The sequence below is a fragment of the Vipera berus genome (assembly GCF_964194415.1).
Source record: "Vipera berus genome assembly, chromosome: 13".
Lineage (NCBI taxonomy): Eukaryota > Metazoa > Chordata > Lepidosauria > Squamata > Viperidae > Vipera > Vipera berus.
In genome coordinates, this window is record NC_138216.1 from 18,840,187 (window position 1) to 18,858,477 (window position 18,291).

General features: G+C 43.6%; 1 protein-coding gene across 2 annotated transcripts in view; it reads left to right on the forward strand.

Annotated features, from left to right (window-relative positions):
* Window positions 1-18,291, forward strand: part of PDPK1 (3-phosphoinositide dependent protein kinase 1) — an 86,209-nt gene that overhangs the window by 11,559 nt on the left and 56,359 nt on the right. For both annotated transcript variants that reach the window (XM_081338168.1, XM_081338166.1), the window contains exons 2-5: window positions 12,402-12,626; window positions 13,274-13,316; window positions 13,474-13,611; window positions 14,401-14,545. In XM_081338168.1, the coding sequence (XP_081194294.1) occupies window positions 12,402-12,626; window positions 13,274-13,316; window positions 13,474-13,611; window positions 14,401-14,545 (551 nt within the window). The remainder of the gene's footprint in view (window positions 1-12,401; window positions 12,627-13,273; window positions 13,317-13,473; window positions 13,612-14,400; window positions 14,546-18,291) is intronic.

Sequence of the window (18,291 nt, forward strand, 5' to 3'; positions counted from 1 at the left end):
AAAAAGCAATATTATAAAAGTACAGGGAATGTCTGTGGAGACTCTTAGTCATCCAGGTCATGGTTGTCCCAATGGCGCTTTTTCAAAAGGTAATTTGGTTTTTCCTTGAAGACGTTTCGCTTCTCATCCAAGAAGATTCTTCAGCGTCTTGACTGAGAAGTGAAACGTCTTCAAATAAAAACGAAGTCCAGTTGCCTTTTGAAAAAGCACATTTGGGATATGGAATTGGCTTCTTTGATCAAGGTTAAAATAGATATGTAGTTGTTTCTTAATGGACTTTTGTTAATGAATGAATGACGAGGCTTTGGGGTTTTATTTATAGCTAAGATATGGGATGAAGAGAGTAAATGTTGCATTTGAGGAGAAGGCAGTAAGTTACCATAATTGTCTGTACTTGTGATGAGGGGTGAAGTTACTTCTTTATATACTTTCTTTTTCCCTTCTTAATTTTTTTCTTGATGCCTTTTTTCCTTCCCTTTTCTCTACTTTATTTTTCTCTCTCTTTCTATTTTTTGTAGTTTGTTTTACTTTTTAGGATTGCTAATTGTAATATATATGTGTGTGTGTGTTTATATGTATTTATATATATATATAGAGAGAGGGGGGGAGGTACCCAACCCAGTGCCCTTTAAATGGTGCCACCACAGTTGAGAGCATGGTGGGTTCCATTTCTCCTCGGCACGCAAACCCTCTTCAGGATCGTGGCCGTGGCAGCGGCTGCCATGCATTGTAGCATATAACAACAGCTGTGCAGTGTGGGAGAAAGAATTGGAGAAGGATAAGAAAAGTTCAAGCAGTATTAAGTAAGATTAAAGAAGGAAATTAAGGAAAGGGAGAAGAGGGAAGCGGTGCGGTACTTCAGAAGGAGGAAGAGAAGGAGAAGGAAAGTTAAAGCAAAGTTAAGTAAAAGTTAAGAGAAGAGAAGGAAGGAGAAAGGGGGGAAAGGAGGGGGGGAAGGTGGAACCAGCAGCAGGTAAAACTGGTGGCCTTGCAACTAGTAGGTGCAAACGGCAGCGGGTGAGATTGGTGCATCGCAGCCGGCAGCAGGTGACAGTGTGCAACCTGTGGCGGCAGCGGGCGCAACAGCTTGTGTAGAGCTCAGAAGGAGGAGAAGAAAGGAGAGGGGAAAAAAGTGAACTTAAAAAAAACCTTACAGAAGCAGAGCTCAGAGAGGGGCGTGGAGAGGGAGAGGGAAAGGCCTCGGCGGGACGTGCAGCGCAGTGGCTGGGAAGGGTGGCGGCCGCATCAGGGCAGCCGGAAGGGTTGCTCCCCAAATATGGCGGTGCAGCGCGAAAGCTAAAATAAAGGGGTGAGGCACCTGAGAGAAGAAGGGGGGGGGACAGCTGAGCAGAGCTGGGATCATCACCACACCTCAAGATGGGCGGAAAGGCCCATTTACCCAAAAAAGAAGAAGAAGGAGGGATCGAAAGATTGTTAAAAAAAATAAAAACCTGCATAAATAATTTTTAAAAAGAAAAATATTTTTTGTTAAGTTTTTAATTATTTTTTAAATAATCAGGTTTTCAATTTTTAGAATTTTTAAAGTATTTTTTTTAAAGGGGGACCTAAAGACTGAAAAATAGTCCAATTTATTGTTTTAAAATAAAGCCATTTTTAAAGAAAATTTATAAGTTTATAAATATTCAAGGTCTTTAAAATTTTAAAATAAAGACAGAACTCAAAGGCTAACAAATTAGACAAAATTAGCTACTAAAAACAAGACCTTGTCTGGGAGCAGTTGAGAATTTACCATTTTTATATACTCTGTTACAATAACTTTGAGCTGAGTGACACCCCCCCCCCCCCCTTCTATTCCTTTTTGCTTTCTGCTTCTCTGGATTACAATTATATCTTGAAGGCAATCTGATTTGCCTTTGATGTTTTTATATTTAAAATTTACTTCAACACTAGCCACAAGAGGGAGCAAAAGACTAACATTTAACTTTTATTTCAACATTAATCACAAAGACCAATTTTGAAAACCAAAGGATACAGTGTTGAAAGTACTGCTAAAAATAAAAGTCTTCATTAAATTAAATTTTTAAAGAAATAAGGCACCCTTGCCTTGGAACTACTCAGAGCATTTGCAAATAGCAGGGAAAACCACATGGTCCAAGAAAGACTGTTGTGATATGTATGCATGTGTGCCATGTATGTATTCATGCCTACTGAAGGCCCAAATGAAAAAAAAAACCTGAGAACCATCCCCCCTGCAGTGCAGCCCAGTCCATCCCCACTGCAGCGGACGAATTGATTTCATATCCTCCCCTGGAAGAATACACACAGAGATCTGGAGAAGGGACATTATTGAGTATACCGGTGACAGGAAAAGAAGTAGATGAGACTTCCCCAAGGGGGAAAAAAGTGTGTTGGTGATTACTTTCTCAGAGGAAAGGACTCAGCAGTTTGTAGACTGGACAATCTGTCATGGGAACTATGCTGTCTCCCAGAAGCAAGGACCAATGATGAGAGGCTTAACTAAAATAATTAAGCCCACAGGTTATTATCCCTTTCTTTTTCATATGAGGACAAATAGTACAACAAAAAGCCGGAAAACAATATCAAGAGAGTGAGCAGCTAAACATGAAAGCAAAAGAGATAGGAGCACAGGCAGTGTTTTCATCTGTACTTCCAACAGAAGATCAACATCCAGTGAGGGAACAGAGGATTGACATAAGGCAGGGGTAGGCAACCTTGGCTCTTTTATGACTCATGGACTTCAACTCCCAGAATTCTTGAGCGAGCCATGCTGAAGGGAAAGGGAGAGTTTCCAAGCTGAGCCATGCTGGCTCAGGAATTCTGAGAGTTGAAGTCTACAAGTCATAAAAGAGCCAAGGTTGCCTACCCCTGACATAAGGGATGGTGCTGTTGAGAGAATTTTGGATTCCTAGACTGTAGTCTGCATTACCTACATGAAGGGCTTCTGGCAGGGGATGGGCTACACTTCACAAAAATCAGGAGAAATGTGTTTGGAAAACAACTGGCTCGACATATCCAAAGAGCTTTTAATTTAAATGAAAAGGGAGGGAGACCAGTTTTTAAGACTTAATTCCAAGCATAAACCTCAAGATAACTGATCAAACAATGAGATAAGGAATGGTGAGAAAAAAGGAGAAATTGGATGTAAAACATTGTAGGAAGCAAACACAGGGTCAGTCATAAAGGATTCAGATGCTTACTGCTCAAAGTATGAGGAACAAATAGGACAAACTTGAAGTCCTAATACACAAGGGTAGGTGTGACACTGCTGTCATTACCATAACCACCTGGGAACCAAAACCCATGACTGGAACGTACTGCTAGAAGGGTTTAAATTGTTCAAAAGAAACAGACCTCCCAAAAAAGGAGGTGGAGTTGCATTATATGTAAGAAACAACTGCAACTCTACAGAAATACACAAAACCAAGAATAAAAACCTTGAATGCATTTAGGTTAAATATAAAAGGAAAAAGGAATGACAGTGCCATAGGTATATACTACAGGCCATCCAACTAAGTAGAGGAAATAGGTGAACTTTTTACTAATCAGATAAGGTATGCAGGAAACACACCACAGTAGTAATGGAAGACTTTAATTACCCTGATATTAACTGGGAGACAAACTATACCAAGTGGGATATCCAATAGGTTCATGACAATTTATCTTCCAAAAGGTAGAGAAGGGAGGCTAAACTGTATGATGAATGATTAAGGGAATTAGGCATGTCTAACCTTTCAAAGGAAAGGATTAGTAGTGAAATAACTTCCAGTACGTGAAGGGCTTCACAAAGAAGAGGGGATGACCTATTCTCCAAAACACCAGAGGGTAGGTCAAAAAGGATTGAGTGGAGATCATCAAAGAGATGCAACCTAGAACTAAGGAGAAATTAACATAACAATGGGAACAATTAATTGTAGAACCGCTTCCGTCCAGAAATTGTGGGTGCTCCATCATTGGAGGATTTTAAGAAGAGGTTGGACAACTCTTTGTCTAGAATGGTATAGGGTCTCCTTGAGCAGGGATTCAAAGTTGGACTAGAAGACCTCCAAGATCCCTTCCAACCCTATTATTCTGTGTTCTATGAAACTATTGTCCTGTGGTATCCATGTGAGGAGCAGCTGTCTGAGCACAAGCGGGCAATCTCCCGTCCCTATTATCCTGAGCGGTTCCATGAGACCAGTGTACTCGCTGGTCCTCTGGTTATCGCTGTATTGTCCCACCTTTCCCTACTTCAGAGTTTGTGCTGGAATTGCCTAGATTCTTTGTCCTTGGAGACTTCAGTTTCCCCTCCCCCCCCGAAGGAGGAATTGGAAGTAGCTCATTTAGCATGAACTAAAGTTCAAGTCTGTGCTTTGAGGTAAGAGGGGTGAAGTGTCAGTCCTTATGTGCACTTACCTCCTATAAAGAAGGCAAGCTGGCAGTATTATTTAGGATAATCCATAGATACTCTTTTTGGGAATAATGCTGGATCCTTTTGATAAATGTGTAATCATCTGGAGCAGGGGTGTCAAACTGCCGCCCGTGGGCTGGATGCGTCAGGGCGAAACTGCGACCACCTCATTGCCGGCAATGGAAAAAAAGTCGTGATAGGTTGTGACACATCACGTGATGTTGTGAGTTTGACACCCCTGATCTGGAGGATAAAATCATGCTCATGTGGAGTTGGGTGTTGGCTGAACAAGGTTAATCAGGATTATAGGGGCATCGTCATATTTGGGAATAGTTGATCCTAATAAAGCTAATAGAGAATTCTGTGATATTAGCTTAACCTCCTGTGAATTGAATTCCTGCCTGACCTTGGTGAAAGCTGTTGAGGTAACAGGCTGGATTCAAGCGATGGTTGATGATGCGCTGTTGAGAAAGAGTGGAATGCAGTGAAAATGAATATCCTGCCTAAATTTTTATTTTTATTCCAAATGATACCGGTTCTTAAGAAAGATTCTAATCTGGAGGAATGGCAGCGAGGTATCAATAAATTTGTCTGGGCAGGGAAAAGGCCACGAGTTAAACTTAAGTTTATGCAGGATACTCGTGAGAGAGGTGGTCTTAAAATGCCCAATCTTAAATTATATTATGAAGCTGCTGCGTTAGCAGGAATAAGTGATTGGATTAATTTGACACAAGAGAGATTATTAAATCTTGAGGGCCACGACTTGTTGTTTGGCTGGCATGCATATTTGTTGTATGATAAGAAGGTAGATAATGTGTTTAAAGTGCATATTTTAAGACAGGCATTGTTGAGAGTTTGGAAGAAGTATAGACATAAGTTAGATTGTAAGATACCATTGTGGGCGATCCCAAAACACGCAATAGAAAATATAAATGTTGGTTTTAAACATGATGTGACTACGTATAAAGAGATTTTAAGTCTGGAAAGAAATGTTTGGTGTCTGAAACCGTACAGCCTCTTGCGAGATGAGAAGATTATTCAAACTTGGTTTCAATATATCCAGCTACGGGCCAGGTGGAAAGAAGATCAGAAAACTGGTTTTACAATGACTGATGAAAATCTGATAAAGCAAATTAGAAATCAGGGTCCAGCACATATCAAACGGATATATCTTGCATTGATAGAAATTGACTCAGAAACAGAGCTTGTTAAAGATTGTATGATAAAATGGGCCCAAAATATTCAAGAAGTTATTACAATGGACACGTGGGAAAAGGTTTGGGTGAGGAATGTAAAATTTACACAAGCTCAAAATTTAAGAGAGAACTTTTATAAAATGTTTTATAGATGGCATTTAGATCCTAAAAAGCTGGCAAGTATGTATCCGAATTATCAGCCCAAATGCTGGAGGTGCGGTGATGAAGATGCAACATATTTTCATATATGGTGGACTTGTAAAAAGGTTAAGGCTTTTTGGATAAAAATTTGGTGGAACATGCAGAAGATCTTTAAGCAAAAGATAAAGTTTTGTCCGCAATTCTTTTTGTTGGGTATAATTACAGAAGCTACTGTTGTGGACACTAAGTTGATGTTGAATTTAATTACAGCAGCAAGACTTCTAATATTGGAATTCTAGTATTGGAAGAAGGAGGAATTGCCGACTATAGAGGAATGGACTTTAAAGGTTTCTGACCTGGCAGAAATGGCAAAGATCTCGGCTTATTTGAAAGATCACTCGCAAGAACGCTATATTATGGAGTGGAAAAAATGGATTGAATATATCCAGAAGAAATATGGGACTAAAAAGTTTCACTTAGCATTTGAATAAATCTTCCTTTCTTTTTTTCCTTTTTCTTTCTTTTTATATGTAATATTAATATTGTTTGTACTTATCTTATTTGAGCTAGAGGGCGATAGATTTAAGAGTTTATTGTTGTTAGCATATGGATGTTTATGATTGTTTTCTGTTTTTATACCTTGTACTTAGCTCTGGGAAGTTGGGGGGGGGAGAGGGGGGAGGGGTAGGGAGGGATAGGTAGGGGAGGGGGAGGGGGGGATTGTTAAAGATAAAATGTATTTTAAAACTTTTCAATTAAAAAAAAAAGAGAAAGAGTGGAATGCTACGTGCCCTGAAGGTGCTAGTGGGGATGTGCCTCCTTCAGAAGCCGTCACTTGACTTAATTGTTTTAGACAGCTATCAGCCTTTTTAAAGAAGGTTGTTGAATAGGCAGGTGGTGAGGTTTGCAGCAGGAGAGAGCTGTGGATGAAACCGTTTCTTTGGGCCCCCTTCCACTGATTCAGAGCTCAGGATTGGGCAGAAGTGACATCGGTTGCTCTTACGGATGACCTGAATTAGGGGGGGTACAACTGCTTAGTCTTGCCCATCTCTCAGCACACAAAACCCTTCTGAGCCAGCTGGGAGGGCCCAGGCCTGAGGGTCCCGTGTTCTAATTGTTTTCCTTTTTGTGGCTGGGAAGATCAAGTCCCCGGGTGCTCCCATGTGGGGTGCTGCAGAGCCTGGCAGCCTTTAATACTGAATTTCTATGTGAAGCTTCTCAGGGAGGTAACATGCAGGCAAGATAATGTCAGTATCGTGATAATTCTCAGTTAGTACATTTTCATCTTGGCTCGATCAGGAAATGTGGGCAAAATTGTGAATGTTAATGAGAGTTATTGACTGATTCTGGAGGAAGGTGGTAGGTAAGGCCTTGAAAACCGTGACACAATGCCCTCCTCGGCGTCAGTAGTGGCCTTCCTGGAGTGGGAATTTTTCTTGACATTCACTCATGCGATTGTGGAGCACCCCTGGAAGACTATTAAGAAACTCCAAATGTTTCAAGGTGCAGTGCTTTGGGTGGCAGTGAGTTTATTAATCCAGTGTTCTAAAGATCAAAGTGATTTTTTTTAAAAAAAATATAACCATACATGATGGTAGGACATGGGTGTCTCAGATCACTGTTTTGGATGGATTTTGTCTGTCTGTTGAGGTGCTGGAGGGAAGATGATATAAGGAGTCCCAAGATGGAGTCATGTTGATGGCAGTCTCTCCTCTGGGTCATCCCGGAGATTAGGACAGCCCCTTCCTTCCCTGTGGATATCTGGCACTTGGGGCTTTTTGGGGTGGGGTAGAACTGTGATTGTATCAAGGGAAGTGGCGCCTGGATATTCAGAGAGGGGAAGAGGAACTAGGGTTTCTGATTTGTATTATTTTATGAGTTGTTTTTAATGGCTTATGGGTTGATGTTCCCTTAACCTGAATTTCTGTATGTAGGGATTGTAAGCCATCCAGAATCTGATTGACTGGAGTGACATAGAAGCCTAAATAAACAAATCTTAGCATTGCCTGCCATCTAGCCGCAAAAAGGATCTAGGTTGCTGTAGCTCAGTGGGTTAGGACGCTGAGCTTGTCGATCAGAAGGTCGGCAGTTTGGCGGGTCGAATCCCGAGTGCCGCGTAACAGAGTGAGCGCCTGTTACTCGTCCCAGCTTCTGCCAACCTAGCAGTTCGAAAGCACGTAAAAATGCAAGTAGAAAAATAGGGACCAGTACGGTGGGAAGGTAACAGCGTTCCGTGCGCCTTTGGCGTCTAGTCATGCCGGCCACATGACCACGGAGACGTCCTCGGACAAGCGCTGGCTCTTCGGCTTTGAAACGGAGATGAGCACCGGCCCCTAGAGTCGGAAACGACTAGCACGCACGTGTGGGGGAACCTTTACCTTTACCTTTAGGAACAATACTCAAGGCTAGGAATGGTGAACTTTTGCTAACTATGGGCCACAGGGTCAAGAAACGATGGTGCAAAAGGAGGGAAGTCTCCCCACCCCACCCCCCAAAAAATCACCTTTTTTCCCCCTGCTTCTTTACAGTATTTATGAAAAATGTTAAGCCTGTTCTGGGAAGCCTTTTTGTTTTGAGTGTTTGTATATTGGGCAATGTATACTTTCACTGAAAGAGGGGCATGGATGATTTTGGATCATACACAAATACACATATTCACCTTGATTTATTCAGTACACAGGAACTTTTTCTTGTAAGTTCTAGAGAAATGTATTTGAGAAACCTCCACTCTAACTTAGCAAAGGTCTCAACTAAATGGCAGAGAAACAAGAAAAGAATGGTAACTTAATTGTCAGAGCACTTCACAAAACCCCTGGGAACATTTCTAGTTGGTTATTAAGAGGTGATGGAGGAAACCCTCTCATGCATGACCTCTTCTCGTTTCCGGAACCCATTATGGTAACGGGCAATAGTTGTCTAAAAGATTAAATGAGCCAGCTTACTTGACGCTGCTTCTCTTCTTAAAAGCAAAGGGATGTGTATCTGTTATACCTGTGTTCTACGTGGCTCCGAATCAGGTAGTTTCTTCTAATCAGTTCCTAAGATCCAGTCTGAGCCGGTCTAGGAGAAACAAAAGTGGCTGCATTTTGAGGAAGAAGCTTTCATTGAGAGCGGACTAAACCAGATTTTGCCAAGCCAAAATGGAAAGTGAGCCTTTGATGAACTGTCTTGAGTGTGGAAAACTGTCTGTGGCAAAACAGAGTCGTTCAGGTGGTAGAACTCTCTGGTGTCTGGGCAGACGGAAAGTCCCGTCCCTGGTCATGCTACTTGGGGCTATTACAAATACCGGGGTCGGCATGTTGCATTCTGGCAATGGCAGATGTCTAATTGGAGGGTTTGAGGAGCTTTCTTGCCCTTACCTTTGGTTAATTGCTCTCCTGCATTGGATTCCTAGAGGTCGTTCTCCTGCTTTGGGCTTCAGGGCCTGTGCATGCAGCCAGGTGGGCTGCGCTCCTTTTTACGTCTTGGTCTTTGCAGACATCTCTGAGCCTTCTGGCTCACACACTTTGTGAAGCCACAGAAGGGGACTGAATGACCTGGCCTGCCCTGCAGGGCTGAACCAAGCTATTTCAAATGTGATTCCACTGCAGGGGGACAGGAAGAAAGCAGCTGTGAATGGCCAGAGAGCCTTAGAAGCATCCCGATTGCCCTTCTCCTGAAAAATCCAAGACCCGTCAAATTCTGAAGTCTTTCCTGTGGGCTGAGGTCAATGCTGTGTTCTAGCTGCGGCTTTCAGCTTGTCTGCTTGAAGTGCTGCAGATTCTGCCAGATAATGAGGGTTGTGGCCTGATTGTATGGTTTCCAGGCTCTCTGGATTGGTCTTGACAGGAGAAGGCATCTTTTCGCTGAAATTTAGTAAATAAGTCTGAGGGGTTAAGTAAAAGCCCAGAAAAGGAAGATCAGAAAAATATAAGTAGAATTAAGGAAGAGTATTTTTAAAAAATATGTTAAAAATAAGGCAGTATTGCTTATATATCTATATACAGTCCTATTTTGGCACTCAGCTGCTTTGAAACTCATCAAATTTGGTACACACTGCATTTTCCTCCTAGACTCACAGCTTTCTTTAGAAGATCATATAGTAACTGTGACTAGGGGGGCCTTCGCCCAGGTTCGCTTGGTGCGCCAGTTGCGGCCCTATCTAGACCGGGATGCCTTGCGTACAGTCACTCATGCGCTCGTGACCTGTCGGTTAGACTACTGCAACGCTCTCTACTTGGGGCTGCCCTTGAGGACCACTCGGAGGCTCCAAGTGGTGCAGAATGCAGCCGCGAGAGTCATGTTGGGGGTCTCCCGATATTCCCATGTTACACCTCTGCTCCGTGAGCTGCATTGGCTTCCAGTTGCCTTCCGGGTGAGATTCAAGGTGCTGGTAATGACCTTTAAAGCCCTACATGGCATGGGTCCGGAGTACCTTAGGGAGCACCTGCGGCCGGCATCAACTTCCCTCCGCCCAGTGCGCTCCCACAGAGAGGGCCTCCTCAGGGTGCCACCGGTCAGAGAGTGTCGCCTGGTGGCCCCCAGGGGGAGGTCCTTCTCTGTGGGTGCGCCTGATTTGTGGAACTGTTTACCGGTTGAGCTTCGGATGGCTCCCGACCTTCGCTCCTTCCGACGTGATCTAAAGACCTATTTGTTTGAACAAGCCGGCCTGGTCTGATGGGTTTGGGTTTTATTACTGTTTTTATGTAATTTATTTGTTGTATTTGGGCATTATGGTTTAATCTCTTCTTAATTTTTGTATTTTTGTATTTTAGTATTTATTGCCCTGTTCACCGTCCTGAGTCCTTCGGGAGAAGGGCGGTATACAAATTAAATTAAATAAAAAATAAAAATAAATAAATTTTGATGCAAAAAATTTGTGCCGGTATTCATCCTTTGGTACTCAGCGCACAAGCTAGAACTTGTAGATGTGGTTGGCTATCTTGCAACTCACTACATTATTTCTTATGGGAAAAAGTTATTTGGTACTCATCACAACTCCAGGAACCAATTAACGATGAGTATCGAGTTACCTCTCTATATAAATATATATGTACATGCGTACAGTATTAAGTGGAGAGTAATGTCTTTCAGGCTTAGTATAACACTTAATACTAGTTGAGTACTACTAGTACTTAAGGGACGCGGTGGCTCAGTGGGTTAGGACGCTGAGCTTGTCGATCAGAAGGTCGGCAGTTTGGCGGGTCGAATCCCGAGTGCCGCATAACAGAGCGAGCGCCTGTTACTCGTCCCAGCTTCTGCCAACCTAGCAGTTCGAAAGCACGTAAAAACGCAAGTAGAAAAATAGGGACCACAGTGGTGGGAAGGTAACAGCGTTCTGCGCGCCTTTGGCGTCTAGTCATGCCGGCCACATGACCGCGGAGACGTCCTCGGACAAGTGCTGGATCTTCAGCTTTGAAACGGAGATGAGCACCGGCCCCTAGAGTCGGAAACGACTAGCACGCATGTGCAGGGGAACCTTTACCTTTACCTTTAATTTTACTAGTACTTAGTACTAGTCAAATACTAGTTCATAGGTAACTGTGCCAGGACCCAAATAAGAACAAAACCCAGGAGAGAAGGAAGATTTAATTTGTCCCACTTGCTGCTCATTGGCAGCTGAAAGATGGTGCTGATCGCTGCTGGTCCTGCTCACAAATCTTTCAAACTGACAGGAAGCAGTTTTGGCTTTTTTCTGGTCTACCCAGCTGGGAGGCTTGCTGGACATTTCCTGAGAGGATTCCTGAGTGGTGGTGGTTATTCTTTGAGGGGAATCTTTTGGGACTTCTTGTCCCAGCAGCCTTTCAAACATTGCTCCATGTGGGCATCCTTCTGGTTCTCTTTAAAAATTTTAAAAATAACTGAACTCTTAAAGATTTCAGAGGATTGAGAGGAAAGTCTGGGGCTACAAATAATTATGCTAAATCTTGAAATTCTTAAGGAGGCAAGAGAAATAAAGTATTTGGAAGGAAATGAATTGTAGAACAAAACTGTTAAAAGTACTGTAGTACTCAAAGTTATTAAAAATAATACATTGCACTTAATACTGTTCCTTAGAGCTTTTATCTCCATTAGTGAGTCATGAGAGGAGCTAGCAAATGCTCTGATCTGTAGCTCACCTCAGGTTTACACACACACACACACACACACACACACACACACACACAGCCGCCACTGCTGCTGCTGCTACTACTTGAGTTTGCAATTCCATTTCTTGGAAGCCTCTTGGAGTCAGCCAAACTGCCCAGCACCCTAAGTTGTTGAAGTTGCAGAATTTTTAGCCGATCATTCCTTTTAGCAGGAAATTTAGATGTTCAGTATAGGCAGGGTCGGGACTCAAATATGACTGCTGAAAATTGAAGCACTGATTTTCTGGTCTGGTGCAACACAAACTGTCTGGTCAACGCGGAGGACTGAGCCTGCTCAGCAGAGTTTCAGTTGGCAGAGAATGAAAGAAAAGGATGAAGGAAGAGGGAGAACGCCGGGCGCCTTGCTTGAACCCTAAGCAAGAGAAGGACCTTTTAGGGCCCAAAACTAGGCAGGCTGCTATGAGGTCACCTCCGACTTGGGTGGTGGACATTTAGGCCAAGTGAGCTTGGGTGACACGAGAGCCAGTGCCTGCAAGGTTTCTTACAGCGCTTTGTGATTTGGCAGTTTTTGTCTTGCGACCGTTTAGATTGAGGGCCACGACACTGAGTGTACTTTCTACTTTGCAGTATGATGCTGTTCCTATCCAGTCCAGTGTGGTTTTATGTTCCTGTTCATCTCCATCAATGGTGAGGAACCAGGTGGATTCCAGCCTTCAACCTGTTGCTGCTGCCTGTGGCAGCAGACAGGAGTTGAATATGGAGAGCACCTTGCAACAACCTCCACAGCCTCGAAAGAAACGCCCAGAGGACTTTAAGTTTGGGAAGATTCTCGGGGAAGGATCATTTTCCACAGTGAGTATCTGTGGCAGCTGCTTGCCTTTGTACCCGGAATGCTAATGCAGAGTCGTTGATTTTGTCTGCAGGAAGCCAGATCGGCTGTGCTGCTGTTGCTGCTTTTGTCCTGGCCTTTGCTCTTGGTGACAAGTCTGCCTAGGCCATTGAATGCCTGATCTTCAGAACATGTCCCTTAGACAGACTTTGCTTTTCTCCCTGGCTTCCCATTCCTATTTTAACGCCCCAAAGTGTTGTGTTTTCTTCAGATGCCTGATTTCTATGAATCCCTATAAGATTTTGGATCTTGTCTGCTCTGCAGACGCAAAACACTTTGAGAAACACCTTGTAAGTAAGACCGGCTGAACAGTCTGGGTAGGACTCACAATGGGGAGTAACTGGCTGAATTAACCTGATATTTTTCCATCCTCATTTTGTAAGCACATTGTGTTAGACTTGCACTCCTGATGCCCTCTAGATACTAAACCTCGCCAAGCAAACTTCAGCAAGGCCTTCGTGTGCTTAGCCCCTTCTTAGGCCCTGATTACCACAGCCTCCAAATGAAGAGCACCTGGCTGCATAAGAACGTAGAGAATACTCCAGTTTTGCATCCAAGTGCTTGCCACATGTTCCAGATGTAACCAGGTTTCTCTTTCCCTTAAAAACAGGTTGTCCTGGCCAGAGAATTGACCTCCTCCCGAGAATATGCCAGTGAGTATCACTTGCTTCTTTGGTTGTAGTTTGTTGATGACCCTCTAAATCACATCTGATATTGCTACAGAGTGTGACAATTGCACTTGGTCAAAGCAGAGTGTGGGATTCATTGACCGAGGTCCAAATGTCTAGTAACTTGTCTGTTGTTTAAAAGTTAAAATTCTAGAGAAGCGTCATATCATCAAAGAGAATAAGGTCCCCTACGTGACCAGGGAGAGAGATGTGATGTCCCGCCTGGATCACCCTTTCTTTGTGAAGCTCTACTTCACATTTCAAGATGAAGAAAAGCTCTGTATCCTTTCCTGTGTTGGAATGGCAGTATTGTGGGCAAAAATGGAAGGGTGTCTTTTGCGATGGTAGTTGAAATGGAATTGGAATTCTGACTGTGTGTGCTGAATGCTGACCCTCATGAGCTTCTCGATGGCTTTAAGGCCAGAATGGGCATCCTAAGATTTCAGAGCCACCTCCGACTGAGTTGCAGAAAACGAAGGGCACCATTTCTGTCATGGGAAATAGTAAAAAACTAAAATATATGATCCACAGGCAGCTCAGCTTATGACCGTGCAACCATGGCTCACAGTTACAAAAGCCTTGGAAAGAGTGACTTACACACTGCCAAACCAACTCACTCAGGGGATTGCCATTCAACCACCAGGCAAGCAGCTCATAGTTACAACTGGCCACCTGATTGCTATTTGTGACCTTTTTTTGCTGATTTCCATAAAAAATGCCTATTGGGGAAGCTGGGTTTGCTTGGTGACCACGTGATTTCCTTAATGATTGCGTCACCTGCACAACAACCATGTAAAAGTTGTCCTACAGTTTGGATCTGACTTGATTTATGACCGCAATGGAAATTCCAGTCCTACTTATGGTCCTAAAACGAGGAGTAGCTCTAATGTATAGCTGGTTTAGTAACCCCCCTCCCCCCCCTGCCAAGTCCTGGAAAGAGCCTGAAAGACCAGTAAAAACCCTTCCCCTCCTTGGCTGTCTCCTTTCCAGTCTCTTTAGCACCGTCTCCAATACATGCCCGTGTCGGTCTGGATCACCTAACAGAAATAATTCTTAACTTGCCGTTCAGACTTTGGTCTCAGTTACGCTAAAAATGGAGAGCTTCTAAAATACATCCGAAAGATTGGCTCATTTGACGAGACATGTACAAGGTTTTATACCGCTGAAATTGTGGCTGCGTTAGAGTACTTGCATGGGAAGGGAATTATCCATAGGTAATGTATTTTGGATTTATGCCCCTCCCAATTCCTTTAGCTCTCCTTGGTTCTCTCTCTATTGTGTGACTGTATAAGCAGAAGGCCTTTGGGAGCCGTTTTCCCAGCAGCTGCTGGTTGAGACTTTGAACTTTCTCTTCCGGTGCAGTGTGACATTTGCCAACAGGAACATCTATGCTTTTGAAGCTGAGTGGGGCAGAAATATTGGAAGTGTCTCTGCACTGCCTTTGCTTTCTTGAAGATTGGCCTTTTCTTTGACCATTTCTGCTCGCCTACTACAAGGAAGGAAAGGATTTGTCTCACTTTTTTTTGTCCCATGCCTAGAGTGCTTGTGTGGCTGCAGTCAGAGTGGTGGTTGCAGGATGCTGGGTTTATCCCTGCACCCTTAGTCCCCTGGGGAGCCCCGTCCTGAATTACAGAGCTTGTTCAGGTATTGCAAATGATACAGCAGACAAGGACGCACAGCTCATTGGCCACATTCACAGTTCAGGTTTTTTGTCTTAACTTCTCCCTCCCTCCCTCCCTCCCTCCCTCCCTCCTGCCATTTCCTAATAACTCTTCCCTGCTCCCCAAATTCTCTGATGGATGATGAGTTGGTCTATGAAATAAATGAAACAATCAAAAAAAACTGAAGTTATATGTTAATTCAAATTTCACGTGTGTCTGTAAGACACGTGAACTTCATGAAGCTATGATTCAATGAATGAATGAATGAATCTTTATTGTCAAAGTACAACTATGTATACATTGAGATTAGCTGAGCCTCCCTTTGTGCTCCCACCCCCCAACACACAGTGACAACAAGCCCTCCATCTTACTACACCATGTGAACCAACTACACCACACACCGGCCTCCCAAGTCAATTCTGCATAAAATTCACAAAAGTTATTTCTCATTCAAAAGCCTAACAGCCCACGGATAAAAGGTGTTTTTCAGCCTGTTGGTGCGGCTGGCTATAGTCCTATATCTCCTACCCGATGGTAGGAGAGTAAAGAGGTACCGACCAGGGTGTGAGTCATCCCTGAGAATTTTCCTCACTCTTCCAAGGCAGCGGGTCCTGGCGAGGTCATCCAGTGGTGTCAGAACAGCCCACAATGTCTTGTGCTGTGCTCACTACCCTCTGTAATACTTTCCTGTCCGCGGCTGTCAGACCAGCATACCAAACCACAATACAGTACGAGAGGACGCTCTCTATAGTAGACCGGTAAAAGAGGGTCATAAGCCGTTGTTCTACCCTGTTCTTCTGCAAGACCCTGAGAAAGTGAAGCCTCTGTTGGGCCTTTCTGGCCACCTGGGTTGTGTTAACTTTCCAGGTCAGATCTTCACAGAGGTAGACTCCCAGAAATTTAAAGGTACTCCTAGATGGATTACTGCAACTTTCTTGACATGGGGCTGCCCTTGAAAACCATCCAGAAATTAGCATTAGCCCTGATGATGCTAGTTTGAGTAATTTAACATCTGTGAGAAAACAACCAAGCTCATAGAGCACCGAGGATTCCCCCCCCCCATCCAGAAATTACAACTGGTCCAGAATGGGGTGGCACGTGCTGTTCTGGGTGCTCCACAGACGGCCCTTATTTATTAATTAAAATGTGTAATTAATTTATTTGCCACCCATCTTGCCTCAGCACTGCTCCATGAGCTGCCCTGGTTTCCATTTTTTTTCTGGGTGCAGCTCCAGGTGCTCGCAGGGATCTGCCTCTCCCTGAGGGTTCTGCCTGGCCCGTCGGCTCAGGTACCTTCCGTCACATGCTGGCCTCTAGCGTCCCTCCTTCCCCTTAATTATCCCTGCCCTGCAGAATCCTTCGGAGGAAGAGGAAGGCTTTGAGGAGTTACCCCACTTCACAAGTCTTGAGTGAGGCTGAGCCTGGAGCCCAGCCGTTGGGAGCACTGAGGCCCGGGAGTTGTTTTTTTTTTTAATTGTACTATTTTGTGGGTCACCCAGGATTGTGGTTTACGATAGGGATGGTAAATAAATAAATTATTTGTAAAAATTTAGAAAAGATCGTAAAAAATTAGAAAAAGATGGATAGCTTTTTCACAGATGTAAATTGCCATTTTGGACAAAAGTATTAAATAGATGTTTAAAATACTTTTTCCTTTAAATATGTTTTTAGGTATACTGCTTCATTATTTTTAAATCTTGCCTTTTTTGTAGGATTTGGTCTTTTTCAAAATGTTTTTGACTTTGGGTGAGAAAAGCCTCTTTCTGTGGATGCTTAAAACATTTGATTATTCCTCCAGGATTTCTTGTGAGCCTGGAAATAAGTAGAGCTTCTGCTAAATCTAAAGTTCATGATAATTGATAATTATACACGGTCCTTGTCACATGGATAGATTTTCTGCAGGGTGGTCTCTGCCCAGCCTTCTCCTTCAGATTTTATTTATTTAAAACTTTTATAGAACTGCCCATCTTTTGGTAACCCTGGGCAGCTCCCAATAAAAGATATACTAATGGATTGGAGTATTGCAATGCACTCTACGTGAGGCTACCCTTGAAAAGTACCCGGAAGCTTCAGCTTGTGCAGAATGCAGTCACGCAAGCCATAGTAGGTGCCCAAAGGAAGGCAGATATAATACCTTTGCTCCATGAACTGCCCTGGGTGCCAACTTCCGTCCGGGTCCCTTCACCCCATCATATCCACACTTCCCACTTGTTCAGGCAGGGAAGGCCTACTACAGACTCCGTCAGTCAAGGAATTTTCCTGTTGGGGTCTAGGTAGAGGGCCTTCTCTGCCGCTGCCCTGCCTCCAGAAGTAAGGAAAGCCTTGGCTTTCCACAAAGGGGTCAAAACTTGTGTGGGGGAACATAGAGGCCCACACAACTGTGGGGCTGGCTGGCTCCATGAGAACCTCTCACACACACCTGTACTGACAACCGCTAACCCCACTTCTTGGAATTCTTCACCTTCCGAATGTCAAGGTTCCGGCTGATGATCCCAACGAAGAAAGCACACCTGAGAGATTCCGATCTCTAATGCAAAACTTTATTGAACACAGCATATCGGCACTAATGAATAGAAAACCAGCTCTGGCAAATTGGCGCCAGAAAGATAATTAAAAGAGTGAAACCTTCCCTCCCCTCTCCGACAGTTCAGGTCACATTGTCCAATTATTCTTCAGGCAGTTGTCATGCGAAGAAAGTCTCTGCTCGCCATAGCATCTCTTCTGCGACTTTGCTTCCCATGCGGAGAGAAACCAGCTGTGCATTCCGTACGATCCCCTCCCCCCTTGTAACTGTTGGCAGGCTAGAAGCGGCATGGCTGTCCTAGCGCAAGCAATCTTCGTAGCTTGGCACTGAAATTTTTATAATGTTGTTTATATAATTTTAAAACTTAATCCTAAATTATTCAGATTTTAGTGTTTAATTTTACTGATAATATTGTACACTGCCCAGAGCTCCTCTCCACAGGAGATGGACAGTTAAGAAATATAATTGGTTGATAAATACATACATAAATAAATAATGGTGCATCTACCACCACGGTAGTTGAGTCTATCCATCCTTCTTTTTCCTTCCTTTCCTTTCCTTAACACGAGAGCTTTCTCCAAAGACCTGGGTCTTCACATAATGTGTCAAAGTAGGATAATGTGAGCATGCCCATTTATCCCTCGAGTGAGAACGCTCTTTTTTATTCAGCCTCTTCAAAATCCAACTTTGCTTCCATGTAGTATCCCAGAAAAACTATTGCTTGGACAGTTCTGATCTCTGGAGATGCTATCATATCCTAGCTCTGAAGATGTTT